Here is a 15,009-nt window from a genome sequence, read left to right as displayed (position 1 = left end):
TAGTTTGTACAGTGTCCACTGTGACATTTCTACAATTAATGTGCTTAACGATAAATTTCTCAGAATTTATCCTATAATAAAGAGACACATTGCTATACACATGCATCAAGGCAAATGATCATCATTTTTGTTTGCTTTTCAAATAATATAGTTCAGCACAGAATAAGTTATTACAGTGAAAGAATGGGGTCCTATAGGGCATACCACTGGATGTCAGAATTCTGACTATGTGAATGGAATTACTGAAAAATTCTCTGCAAAAAATATGATGTTTGGTATCTGGTGATCTTTTCCTGGGAGCGACAGTTCTCCACTGTGCCTCACCTCGCCGGGCGTTTTTCTCATCTTTGACGCAGACGTCACTAAGGGAGCCAGCTGGATCACAGTGGCATGGCTGGCATGGTGTTGGATAACTTGGTGAGACCTGAAAAAATAATTTGATCAAATATAAAAAAAAATGCCAGTATTTTCAACTCAGCAAACAATTCAGGACAAACTGGTTTTAAAAATACATTGCAAATTATTTTGATAAAATTATAAGTATTTTTGGCATGGAATGGAGGACTTCTAAAATCCAATTTTGCTAAGTGCTGCACATAAGCGTTACTTATGTGCAGGAGAGCCACACCTAGCCCTTGGGTGCTCTTTGGTCTGTAGTTTAGTCTCACAAAGCCTCCAAGGGTTCTGGTTAGTTGATTCTATTTGCCTTCCTGTGGGGTCCCTAACCCCTCCTAGTTCCTCAATCTTTCTCCCCTACCTAGGAAATTTCAATTTGATAACACGGACGTTCTGAGACCTTGCCAGACACATAAGAAGCAAAAATATAGCACCTCTTTGGTTTAACCATTTATCTAATTTAAAAAATTAATTAATATCAAATTTCATTCTTTTTTAATTTTTTTAAAATTTTTTATTCGATATATTTTTTATTTACATTTCAAATGATTTCCCCTTTTCTAGACCCCCACTCCCCAAAAGTCCCATCAGCCCCCTTCCCTCCCCGTTTTCCCACCCAACCCTTCCCACTTCCCTGTTCTGGTTTTGCCCTATACTGTTTCACTGAGTCTTTCCAGAACAAGGGGCCACTCCTCCGTTCTTCTTGTACCTCATTTGATGTGTGGATTATGTTTTGGGTATTCCAGTTTTCTAGGTTAACACCCACTTATTAATGAGTGCATACCATGATTCATCTTTTGAGTCTGGGTTACCTCACTTAGTGTGATGTTCATTCTAAGCAGCCATGAAAAGGGAGAAATCCAAAGCTCAGGTTCCTCACGTGGGAATTCTAGTCTAAAATGTACTTAGTGTTTGGAGCAGGTTTAATTTCCATTCCACACAAATGATTTTTAATTTGAAAAAGGGAAGCACTTCCCAGCTCTTTTGTTTGAGGCTAGTAATGCCTACTACAAATGACTGACAAAAAAATTGTAAAAACAGAAAATTAAAGTTTCACATTCCCCATACAGTAAGACAAAAGTCCTTAACTACATAAAATCACTCCATGCATGAACATTTTATTATTTTATAAAATAACCATACTTGATACAAAAATGAAAAATTGTTTTTATATCATGCAAATGAATACAAATGACGAAACCAACAGGGAAAGTGAAAATACTTATATTTATTTTAATAGATGCAGAAAAGCATTTGACAAAATGCTTCTACATTCTTTTCTTTTTGTTATAAGAATGCTCAGCTACCTTGGAAGAGCAGAGAAGTTGCTGAATTTGATAAACGGCATCCATGAAAATCCCATCACTCACATCCCGGTCAATAGTGAATGATTATGCTTATATTTAAAGTGAGAACAAAATAAAAATGTCAGCTCTTACCATTTCTATTTAACATCAGCATAAATATTGCAAAGTAAAGAGTGAGCCTGGCATTATTTGTGGAGATGTGCAGTTCTAAAGATTACCTTAAGAATGCTGGAACAAATACATGTTCAATCCATACAGATGACAAACTCAGTATGAATTTTTTCTTAATAGTAGCATGAAAGAATTGGGAGAAGACAACTTTACCTAGCCATTAATCATTATTTTAGATACAAAAAAAACCTAAAAGGCCCATTTAAATTTAATAAAGGATATGTAAGGTCTCTATTCCAAGATGACCGTTACAAATAAGTTTTGAAAAGTACGTAGAGAAGTGATGAGTTCACAAAATGGCCCAAATTAAATAAGGCATTCCTTCTTTCCTTATTTATATATAGGTTGTTAACAAATCACAAGCAATATTATCTTTATCTAAAATTTTGGTTACAAAAATCTATGAGTAGCCAACTGGTGTGCATTTGGCCAGTCTGAAAACAAACAAGTAACATTATACAGACACTCCTCCACCAGGTATAAAATGTCAATTAATGAAAAAAGAGGCCACAAAAAAAAAAAAAAAAGAACCCTGAAAGGTTATGTAGAAGGTACATGGGAGAATTTAGAGGAAATAATGGGATGTGAGAAATGATATAATTATAATCTCTAAAAGTAAGCAAAATAATTTTAAAATTAGGTAAATTCAAATAGTCTACTGAAAAGACAGTCTTGTTCCAAATGCCGCATGAAATGAGGGAACCCGCATCGCTCAGCGCCAAGTGTACTGAGTTTAGTGTTCAGGGAATGTGTCTATACAAATTGGTTCACATTCTATGGCCACATCATATGATTCACAAAGAACTGGTAGTAAGTCTAAATCATTATTTCATGCTAAATACAAAAATTAGGTCAAGATCTTGACTAAAAATTAAAAATAAAATTTTATAAATCAGAAAACAAAAACATCTTTACTTGAATATATGCTTCAAGATAAATGGCATGCAAATGACCAACAGGCATGTGAGATCAAACTTAAATATATGAGAGGGTTTCAAACCATTAGAATGACTAATATCGAAAAACAATATCAACCATAAAGAGCTGTGGAATCAAGGAGCTCATAAATATCAAATATTTTTTGCCAACATGTAAAGTGTCATTGACAATTTAATAACAAGTGGCAATTTCTTATAAATTTAAATATAGACCTGTCCCATGAAATAAGGAAGTGCTTATTTTATCATTAAGTACTTCCAGAAGCTAAATTAGCATGACCATATAATAGAATGCATAGACTTGCTTGTATAAGCTAATCAATCAGAGTAAAAAAAAATCACCTGAATATCCAACAAGGAGAGAATGGATTGAATGACTTTATATACTCATGCAACAAAATATTATCAGTTCTTTAATGAGCAATTATTGGTGCATATAACATAAATAAATCTTGAAATGCTATGATGTGAAAGTGAAAAAACAAATGAACAAGTACTGTATGATTCTAGTGTTTTCGTTTGTTGGTTTGTTTTATGTTTACTGAAAGATAAACCTAATTAATGTTCTAAGATCAGAAGATAGTTTGTCAGGAAGCAAGTTCAATTGGAAAAAGGCAAAAAATAGACATTTCTGGAGTGGTTATAAGATCACATATCGAATTATTAAGGAGGTGAGAGACTTAGAGATAAGAAAAGTTCTCAGTCACCTTTTAAAGCATGAAGTCCAGTGTTTTACAGATCTTGTTAGTTTGGGACACATACTTTTGTAGAAAAGCAAAAATAAAACTTTATGAAAAACGTATTCCTTACCCCTTTTGGTCTGAAGAATCCATCAACACATGTCTCACAATTTATCCCAGCCGTGTTGTGCGTGCAGTTGATGCACACACCCCCTCCGATGTACTTCCCATGTATATTTAAACTTAGATTTCTGCTGGCAACGGTTTCATCATAATAGCATTCCTCAGCTTTTCCATGACAATTGCATGCTAAAATCAGAATAAAAAACGTTAACTACTAATTTCAGGCTTTAAATATATTTAAATCTATTTTATTATCCATATATCATAGAAATATAAATCTATTAAAAAGACATTTGAATTTTTATATATATATATATATATATATGCACACACATCAATAAATTCATTCTTGTAGGGGATTTGAAAGAATTAAAATCTATAAATACAACTGAGTAGCGAAATGCCAATAGTTTACTGGTTTTTCAAATATAATTACAATTCCATATAGCTTAACCTACAATCTGTTATGACGGATGAATTATTGAACAAACCACTAAATGATTAACAACCACATAATACATGATAGATAGTGCCCATAGGTGACCCTCTGTACTACATCCTGTGGGTAAATGGACAGGGAGGAATTAATACATCCTTTTTGTCATCATTAATAAAAAGCAAAACTTTTCATTAGGCCAGATTCTCTGATAGTCATTCTATATTTGCTATTATTGATCACAATTACAATGCACCTGAGAGACAAGTGATTTCACATACAAGGTACCCTTATAATTATTGGACACTGTTTTGAAATTAGGTTTAGGAAGCTGCATTCGAAACACTGCTACAGTTCTCTCAGATCCTTCCCAGACAATGAGACAGATACATGGGAGGTTGTAGAGAGAATCTGCTGTGTACTGCAGAACTAGCACCTGTCAACAAAAAGCTGATCACTTATCAGCAAAAGGCAGGAAGTAATAGGTGGGTGTTCAAGTAGAGAGAGAGGAATGCTGGGAAACAATCAAGAGTGGGAGATTTGCCCAGGCTCTGAGGAAGACAAGCACATTAAACGGAGGAGGGAACTATCCATGTGGCACACATAGACTATAATAAATGGATTGTATAAGTTATGAGCTAGTTAGTGACAGAGCTAAAGCGTATAGCCTAGGCACTTATTCATAAATAGGTAAGTCTCAGAGTCAGTATCTGGGAACTGGGCACGGGTAGAAAAGTATGTTACAGTACATGTCAAGAATGAGATTCTGATGCAGTATGGATCAGATGAACTTGCCCAGGGTTAGCAATCATGTGATGTGAGTAATGTCCTCATATATGATGTTTCCTTATAAAGCATGAGGCAGTCAGTAATCATTAGCAGATGCGGATATCTAAAAGCATCAGATGAGGTGATTTATATCACACCATCACCATAACATCATCACCATTACACTGTCACCATAACACCAGTACCATAACAGCAGCATCATAACATCATCCATGTGACACCACCACCATAACACCACCACCATACCATCAGTTCCTTAATACCATCACTGTAGCACCATCACCATAATGCCTTTTTAATGCATAGGATCGATTTGTCCTGCTCTTCACCCTCTTTGTCTTTAATGTATTGTATTATAGGAATTCTAGAGAGTGTGAGGCCAGGGAGGGTTGTAACTTTTCCCAGTAACGGCTGTGTAAAGCTTTGAAATGAATGTGGAATTCTTTTGACGGCAAGAATCAGGGAAAGATATTATAAAGTCTCCAAAAGATTTGGTTCTCTGTTCTTTCATTGATTGGTATTTGTATATGAGAAGGTGTATACACATATATACAAACAAGCATCTGTATGCACACACACACACACAGTGTGCATGTATGTACACAGCTGTTCTATGTATGGATATATTCTTTTGAACTGCCTGACTTAACTAGTAATAACTGTTCTTAGCATATCACAGGGGTAGCATATCATTTAGTCTAAGGCTGTGAAGAGCACTGTCAGAGAGCAGAGGAGGTATGTGTCAGTACCCTGTTAATGGACAGTTACAGGTTGTGAGCTTTGTCCTTAAATAACAGTGCACACACACTAGAGTCAAGGAGTAAGACTGAGAGCTAGAATCTGGTCTAGGAAACTAAACACTTTCCTGTGTTAAGGAGAGGTTTTGAGGAGTAATTTCAGATTTCGGTGGCATTTTATGACTTACTTCTTTAATTTGTTTTGTAAATGCAAAAAATACTTAAAAGAATTCTGGAGAGATCTCCTTCAAGATATAGATTAGTAATAGCAATTAAAAATAATACAAAGGGAATTAGTATGAGGCCTGTACACATATGTGACACCACCTTTGGGTTAAATTATTGAAAGTGTAATTTTCATTTTAGACTAAAGTTATGTCAACTTGAATTTTAATAGACTGAGAAATGGACATCCTAAAATGTTACATTATCGCTGCCCATAGTCATGGGGTGAAAGTCATGCCCTATAACCTCACCAGCACTGTATTTTATCATGCTTTTAATACCATTATTAAACATTTTAATACCATTATTAATATTTCCATTGTCTTAATTGATGTGTGGGTCATCCTTTTTTGTCTGAATTATGAATGCCATTTATACTTTTCAAAGACATAAAACTGTTTTGGTCTTTGCTCATAATAGCATTATTGTTTTTCTTACTGGCATGTAAGATTTTCCAATATAGTAAGAATGATATCTCCTTGACATGGTTTTTGGAAAAAACCTTTTCCAGCCTGCTGACTTTCAATTTACAATATAATAATTTCATTATATTTGTAGTGTTTCCAGCTTTATTTTAGGGCACACAGAAATAAACATGATCCTGTGTGCATTAAAAATGACTTTATGGGTTTAAGAAAATTCACACAAATATTTAAACATCCTCTTTTAAATATATATTGCAATCAACAGTGAGCATTTCTATTGTCAGTATAGATGGAATTATAATACAATACTGAATTATTATCAACCCAATAATCAGAATGAGGGTTGCTAAATTGTAGACTGGGAGCTAATGTTTAATGTTTGAGTGACAGTCTTCACCCTGTAACCAGGACGCTCTATATCTGTATATCAACACCAATGGCACTGGTTATATGGCTTCAGTGGACAGGGATGGTATCTGCTCTCAGTGAGCCATTTTCTATTCTGTCTTTCAGCAACCTTCTACCCCCACAGAAAATAAAAACGGGAACATTGCCAATTATGTTGTGATGCTTAGCTAGGCTTACAATTAATATATCCACCATTAATTTCTGGTTTTTGAAAATCTTTAGGCTTCAGACTATGGGAATGTTCCTACAAATAAGGGACTTAAAGTCTCCAATATTTCAAAATTATGTAAGGACAGATGGATCGTGCTAGATTAAGTATGGCTGAGAGCAAAGAGTGGTCCTCCAGTGGAGTTTGAACATTTAGTGGCAGCTAAGCCTCTACATATGTCCATTAATGAAAGAAACAGGTAAGAGCATATCAAAGAACAAACAAGGTAAGTGAGGAAAGGAAAGGTACTCAAAATACAGATAACACAGGTAGCACCAAAAATCTCAAAGGAGGTATGATTTATGGTTGGAAAATATATTATTCAACCGTCTCGTAGAAGGAATTGGGTAGTGTTCCTTCTGTTTCTATTTTGTGGAATAGTTTGAAGAGTATTGGTGTTAACTCATCTTTGAAGGTCTGGTAGAATTCTGCACTGAAGCCATCTGGTCCTGTGCTTTTTTTTGGTTGGAAGAATTTCTATGACTCCTTCTATTTCTTTAGGCATTATGGGACTGTTTAGATGGTATAGTTGGTCCTGATTTAATTTTGGTATTTGGTATCTGTCAAGGAAATTGTCCATTTCCTCCAGATTCTCCAGTTGTGTTGAGTATAGGCTCTTGTAGTAGGATCTGATGATTTTTTGGATTTCCTCAGTTTCCGTTGTTATATCTCCCTTTTCATTTCTAAGTTTGTTAATTTGGATACTTTCTCTGTGCCCTTTGGTCAGTCTGGCTAAGGGTTTATCTATCTTGTTGATTTTCTCAAAGAACCAGCTCCTGGTTTTGTTGATTTTTTGTATGGTTCTCTTTGTTTCTACTTGATTGATTTTGGCCCTGAGTTTGATGATTTCCTGCCTTCTACTCCTCCTGGGTGAAATAGCTTCTTTTTGTTCTAGGGCTTTCAGGTGTGTCATTAAGCTGGTAATGTATGCTCTCTCCGGATTCTTTTTGGAGACACTCAGGGCTATGAGTTTTCCTCTTAGCACTGCTTTCATTGTGTCCCATAGATTTGGGTATGTTGTGTTTTCATTTTCATTGTGTTCTAAAAAGTCTTCAATTTCTTTCTTTATTTCTTCCTTGACCAAGGTATCATTGAGTAGAGTATTGTTCAATTTCCACGTGTATGTGGGTTTTCTATTGTTTCTGTTGCTATTGAAGACCACTTTTACTCCATAGTGATCAGATAGAAGGCATGGGATTAGTTCGATCTTCTTATATTTGTTGAGGTCTGTCTTGTGACCAATTATATGGTCGGTTTTGGAGAAGGTACCATGAGGTGCTGAAAAAAAGGTATATTCTTTTGTTTTAGGATAGAATGTTCTATATATATCTGTTAAATCTAATTGGTCCAAAGCTTCAATGAGTTTCATTGTGTCCTTGTTTAGTTTCTGTTTTCCTGATCGGTCCATTGAGGAAAGTGCAGTGTTGAAGTCACCCACAATTATTGTGTTAGGTGCAATGTGTGCTTTGAGTTTTAATAAAGTTTCTTTTATGAAAGAGGGTGCCCTGGCATTTGGAGCATAGATGTTCAGGATTGAGAGTTCTTCTTGTTGTATTTTTCCTTTGACCAGCAAGAAGTGTCCCTCAGAGTCTCTTTTGATGACTTTGGGTTGAAAGTCAATTTTATCTGATATTAAAATGGCTACTCCAGCTTGTTTCCTGAGACCATTTGCTTGTAAAATTGTCTTCCAGCCTTTTACTCTAAGATAGTGTTTGTCTTTGACCCTGAGGTGTGTTTCCTGTAAGCAGCAAAATGTAGGGTCCTGTTTACGTATCCAGTCAGTTAGTCTGTGTCTTTTTATTGGGGCATTAAGTCCATTGATGTTAAGAGATATTAAGGAATAGTGATTGTTACTTCCTATCATTTTTGACGTTATTTTTTAAATTTGATTGCTTAACTTCTTTTGGGTTTGATGGAAGGTTACTATCTTGCTTTTTCCAGGGTGAAGTTTCCCTCCTTGTATTGGTGTTGTCCTCCTATTATCCTTTTTAGGGCTGGGTTTGAGGATAGATATTGGGTAAACTTGGTTTTGTCGTGAAATATCTTAGTTTCTCCATCTATGGTGATTGAGAGTTTTGCTGGATATAGTAGTTTTGGTTGGCATTTGTGTTCTCTTAGAGTCTGCATGAGATCTGCCCAGGACCTTCTAGCCTTCATAGTCTCAGGTGAAAAGTCTGCTGTGATTCTGATAGGTCTTCCTTTATATGTTACTTGGCCTTTTTCTCTTACTGCCTTTAATATTCTTTCTTTGTTTAGAACATTTGGTGTTTTGATTATTATGTGACGGGAAGTATTTCTGTTCTGGTCCAGTCTGTTTGGAGTTCTATAGGCTTCTTGTATATTCATGGGCATCTCTCTCTTTAGGTTAGGGAAGTTTTCTTCCATAATTTTATTGAAGATATTTGCTGGCCCTTTAAGTTGTAAATCTTCACTCTCATCTATGCCTATAATCCTTAGGTTTGGTCTTCTCATTGTGTCTTGGATTTCCTGGATATTTTGGGTTACAAGCTTTTTGCATTTTGCATTTTCTTTAACTGTTGAGTCCATGGTTTCTATGGAATCTTCAGCATCTGAGATTCTTTCTTCTATTTCTTGTATTCTGTTGTTGATATTTGCATCTCTGTCCCCTGATTTCTTCCCAAGGCTTTCTATCTCCAAAGTTGTCTCCCTTTGAGTTTTCTTAGTTGTTTCTACTTCTGATTTTAGATCCTGGATGGTTTTGCTTAGCTCCTTCACTTGCTTGTTTGTGCTTTCCTGTAATTCTTTAAGAGATTTTTGTGTTTCCTCTTTCATGACCTCAGCCTGTTGACCAAAGTTCTCCTGTATTTCTTTAAGAGATTTTTGTGTTTCGTCTTTCATGACCTCAGCCTGTTGACCAAAGTTCTCCTGTATTTCTTTAAGTGTTTTTTGCATTTCCTCCTTGTTGGCTTTTGTATTCTCCTGGATTTCTTTCAATGATTTTTGTGTTTCCCTTGCAAGGGCTTCTAACTTTTGATCCATTTTCTCCTGAATTTCTTTAAGTATGTCCTTCATGTGGTCCTGTACCAGCATCATGACCAGTGATTTTAAATCCAAATCTTGTTTTACTGGTGTGATGGGGTATCCAGGACATGCTGGTAGAGGAGAATTGGGTTCAGATGTTGCCATATTGCCTTGATTTCTGTTAGTGACGTTCCTGCGTTTGCCTTTTGCCATCTAGCTCTCACTGGTGTTACTTGGTCTTGTCAGTGCTGGACTCACTAGTGCAAGCTGCCCCTTCTCCGTTGGCCTCTGGTGCACAGCTTACACCCTGCACTGCCTGTAGACAGGGTGCTGCTGTCCAGGCTGTTCGGATCCCGAAGCAGGCACCTGAAGGCTCCCGCTGGGGCCCGCAGGATTTACCGGAGCACACTGACTTCTCCCAGCTGGCCACCCGGAAGCCCCCGCTAGCCTCTTGAGATCATGTCCAGTATATGATCCATGATAAACATAAGCAGAACTAGTTTATATTCAGTGTTTGTCCATGATGTGTAGAGCTTATGTTTCTTACTTGATAGTAAGCCTGCCATACTTCTTGAACTTAAAATATATGATTTGGGATGACTCGGTGAACTATTAATACTGAATTTGGCATCCTGTAAGATGAGTTTACAGTTCTGCAGAGGTCCACGTTTGGCCTCTAAAGGTATCTAAAGATACAGAACTCTCTATAATTCAAGTTTCCAAGGTGCCAAGGTGGGACATAACCAAACTAGGACATAAACATGGGTGATACCAGTTTTTGTCAGTTCCCTCAGAAGAAGACAGACACATTTATTTTATCTTCAAGGTGATGATTTAAAGTACGAACTCTGGTTGGCATATCATTCACTATTTGTCACTTCTGTCTTATCTGTTAGTGCCCATTGTCCATCAAATGCTATAGCATTTTGCAATAATCACCAGAGGCATCACTTCATTGTGAGTAGTTCTATATTGGTGTTATTATGAAGAATCTATATTTAAGGGCATTTTGACTATTGATAATCAATATGCCAAAGCCATATTTCCCCACCCACAATTTATCAAAGCAGTCTTCAGGGTTGTCAATACATGAGATCAATCTATTTACCACTCTAGCTGGCAGTGTGAAGCTGGTAAAGTGGGGCCTAATTAAAGTCCAATGCAGTATCTAACTTACTCAGTGCATCAGAAAACTCATACCCTGATATGAAAGAACAGTGCCATGGGGATGAGGATAAGCCTCACATGGCAAACACTTGTTGTTCCATAGAGGCCCATAAATAACAGCTGAAATAAACTCACAGCACCCAGGGGGAGCATGAAAACATATTCCAAGAGCAATTCTGTGTTTTGGAGAAACTGAGTCCACAAGGCTCTTGTCTTGTTTTCTTAGAGTTTTCTCACAAGCACTCAGAATTTTCACATGACTCTATTTCAGGACTGTATTCTGACAATGTCTATTTATTGAAGAAAACAACTGTGGAATAGATGCACAATGGAATATTAGTAAGACAAAAGAAGGAATATTCCATTTGCCATCAAATGAATAGAACAATATGTTAAGTGTAATAAACCAAGCACCAAAAGACAAATACAACATGGCATCACTCATATGTTTAGACTAATAAACATTGGCTCATTATATTTGGGAGCGTTGATTAACAGAATTGGGCAAAGGGGGTAGGATGGTGAGAAGGGCAGAGGTTGCTTATTACTTACTAACTCACTGTTAAATAGTTTACGTTGTCTCCTTTACAGTGGCATAATGGACTACACAAAATGATAATTAACATACTGCCTAGTTCACAGAGGAAAGGGATTAGATAGCATTACCAATGAGATATGATAGTCATTTAAGGTTTTAGCATTATGCAAAATGTATATATAAGTATCACATGGGACCTATAAATCCATACAATTTAAAATGTCAATTTAAAGACAGATATTCATGTTCACAAAGCTTTATATCTTGACATCTTTGTCATCTTCCATTATCTTTTCCGGCCACTGCTCATCAGCACTACACATTCTAAGTATGATTAATGAATCTTTTCATTTTTTGGTTAATAGCCTGGCTCTAGCATGAAGATAATCCCTCACCTTTGACTGGACTCTCATATTAGCTGATGAGTGTTTAAAGGCTATTTGGTGGGCTGAAAAAGATTGTTTAGACCTAGAAAGCTAATAGAGATTGAAGACCCTTTCCCAAGTATCTGTGCTTAGAAGACAAATATACAGACTCTAGATTTCACAGACTGTGCATTTCTATTTCTGTGTACCTACGTGGGTGTTGGGTATTTGTGTTTCTGTTGTTTATTTCTATGAGCATGTTTGCATGTCTGATTCTCTTTGTGTTCCTGTCTATGTGGTGTTTGCATGCTTTTGTGTTGGTGTTTTTGTGTGTAATTCTATATGTATTTGTGATTGTGTATGGTCATGTGTATGCCTTTTTTTATTGAATATATTTTATTCACCTTTATGCCACTAAAACAAACAATTCCATCAAAGAATTAGAACTATAAAAAATTAGCTTTGTATTTTCTTTCACAACTTATGTTCATTACCTGTTTTCAATCTTTTATCATCCTATAACATTTAATCTTTATTAGAGTTTATGTTATGTTGTACCCACATGTACATGTGTTTACACCTGTACACATATTACTATCTAGATTCCATGTATAACAGAATGTTTGTCTTTTTACTTTCTGAGATTGTATGACCTTGCATAATACTAGATGTTCTAAGTCTATAGCTATTCTGCCCTCACTTTGGTTCTCTTATTGCACATTTGAACAGGCTTAAAACAGCCAGTATCACCACATATCATGTGTATGTGTTTGTGTTTATGTGTTTCTTTGTATTTCTCTCTTTCAGTGTGCTTTGCATGCTTATATGTGTTTGAGTTTTCGTATGTTTATATATGTGCTTGTATATCTTTTCGTACATTTTCATGTTGTGTTTGTATGCATATTTGGTTTTGATGTGTGTGTTCATTGTATTTTTCATACACTTTACATGTGGTTATGTGTTTTTGTGTTTACATATGTTTGTTTTTTCATGCCAGTGTCTTATGCTATAGGTACTGGGTGCTTTCCTATGACAAAAAGCATATAAGGCTTTTTCTGTATTTCCAATAATCCTTATATTCATAATAAATTAATATGCATTGGGGAAATATTTAGCAAATTAGGGTAAAAACCCAAGAAAGATGAGGGACTTAAGACAGTTGGGTGGTGAATTTACTACCCCTGGCCTTAGCAAAAACATACACCTGAAATAGCAGATTGCCTAATCAACCGTAGCTCACACTGATGGCCCCAGTGCCCCTAGCCAAGCAGAATGGTAGCGCTGTCCTCTCAGGCCAGGAACATACCTTCACACTCAGTCTTGGTCAGGACGGTCCCAGCTCTCCAGGGCTTCTGATGGAATCCTGGGCAGCACCTGTCACAGCTCTCCCCACAGGTGTTATGTTCACACTCACAGCGTGATTTCTAGTCACACGGGGAGAGAGAGAGGGTTTGAGTGTTAAATAGAACCACAGAGATGTTGTCCCTGAAAGGTGGGTGTAGAACGTGACAGTTGGATTCAAAACTTCTAGGTTATACACTAAAATATAAAAATGTAGTCAGCATGTGCAGGAGACAGTGGCTGTACTTGTGTGGCTACGAATGTTATGCAACAGTGTAGGCTTGCCAGTGCCATAGCTGGAATCACTGAGTTTATATTCTAAAAAGAGCAGGGCGGCCCAAGAGAAGACTGAATTCTCATTCTCTGACCCTTTGAGCCTTTATTTTCGGGATCACATGTCTACTGTAAGGCTTTCTTCAAGTCTCATTGACAGTCTGAAAAGTGACAAAACATCCATCAAGTTTCTTCTCCGCTGTGCATCTAGATATTTAGAAACAGTGGGAGTTTAGACTCTCTGCCCTTATGGAATCTGTGTGCTCTGTGTTCTAGTATCTATTCACAGCTCTTCCAAGGCTGCTCTTTGTGCTCTCAATACTTCAAAAACCACTGTTCACCAGTGATGCTGATGGATAACAAAGGTATCATGGAGCAAGCTATACTGCAACCTAGTCCGAGAAAATCAGCAGAGTCTTCCATCTTCCCAGGAGATAACAGTATACAAGTCATTAATCAGAAAACTAGCTTTGAGTATAATGTTACTTGTAGTATAGTTTAATAGATGGGAAGAAAGCTGCAAGGCCTTATAGACATCTACTTATTTTCCAATTCAGTATCTCTTCCATATGCTACACAGTTGATGATTTCGAATTTCACCAGTTTGTTTATGACAGGAGAAAAACACATACTCATTTGTCTTCTTGAAGTTATGTTCACTCAATACATTCATTGTCATTAATGAAAAATTCTACGTGAATGCTTCCAAGCCTGTTGTAGCTTGACAGTCTCAATGCTTGAATATTCTTCACCTGGTTTCTTATTGTCCCTTCTCACGTCAGCTCGCTGTCACTGGGACACCTATATGCTTACCTCCGCACATGATTTTCGTTTCCTTGCATGGTTTTTTTGATTAAAAAATTTTTAAAGGACTGGACAGGTAGATTGATGGCAGCCATTCTCAGAAAGCTAAATCATGCATCAGGCTGTCATAGCCAGAAAGACTTCAAAATAGATACCACTTTGGAACCTTTATGGGAAAAGAAAACTAATCTGTTTCCTGATGTAGTGACGGTTGGATTCAAAGTCTATCATCTTAACTGCCAGCTCTATTTCCCCTTGGCAAGGCTTCCTGTTAAAGCGTCTAAGTGGGTACCTGACACCCATTCACAGCATTTCCTTTCAGAAAAGCCTCTCTTGAAGTATTTTACAATGTGGCATTTCATTTTCCTAAGCATCCTATAAATATACATACATTTGTTGCAGGGTCAAGTGGACAAGCCCGGGCATGACCGTAACAGATGCACATCCCGCCAACCGAAATATCCTTGACAGAATAGTAATACTGAGGGATAAAAACCAGAAAGAAATATTGTTAGCATTGCTGAAAGGGGAGACCAGGAAGACCTGGAAGAGGGAGCAGGACGATTAGTTAAAATGTCACATTTTGCCTTCAGACTTCCTTAAAAGCATTCTGTGCTTCCTGCGGTTAAGTAACTCCTACCTATACACTGACAGCCCAGGAAAGAAGGCTGTCCATTTATGCTACATGCCCACCTC

At 36.7% G+C, this 15,009-nt stretch overlaps 1 protein-coding gene across 1 annotated transcript in view; it reads right to left on the bottom strand.

Moving 5' to 3' along the window:
- The window catches only part of Lama2 (laminin subunit alpha 2), a 606,823-nt gene that overhangs the window by 348,604 nt on the left and 243,210 nt on the right, over positions 1–15,009 (bottom strand). Inside the window, 4 exon segments of the mRNA XM_052169299.1 lie at positions 325–424; positions 3,623–3,801; positions 13,202–13,319; positions 14,705–14,794. Coding sequence (XP_052025259.1) covers positions 325–424; positions 3,623–3,801; positions 13,202–13,319; positions 14,705–14,794 — 487 coding nt within the window.

Source organism: Apodemus sylvaticus, chromosome 23 (genome assembly GCF_947179515.1).
Source record: "Apodemus sylvaticus chromosome 23, mApoSyl1.1, whole genome shotgun sequence".
In the NCBI taxonomy this organism is placed as follows: domain Eukaryota; kingdom Metazoa; phylum Chordata; class Mammalia; order Rodentia; family Muridae; genus Apodemus; species Apodemus sylvaticus.
Note: the sequence above shows the minus strand (reverse complement) of the source record. Positions and strands in the feature narration are given on the sequence as shown.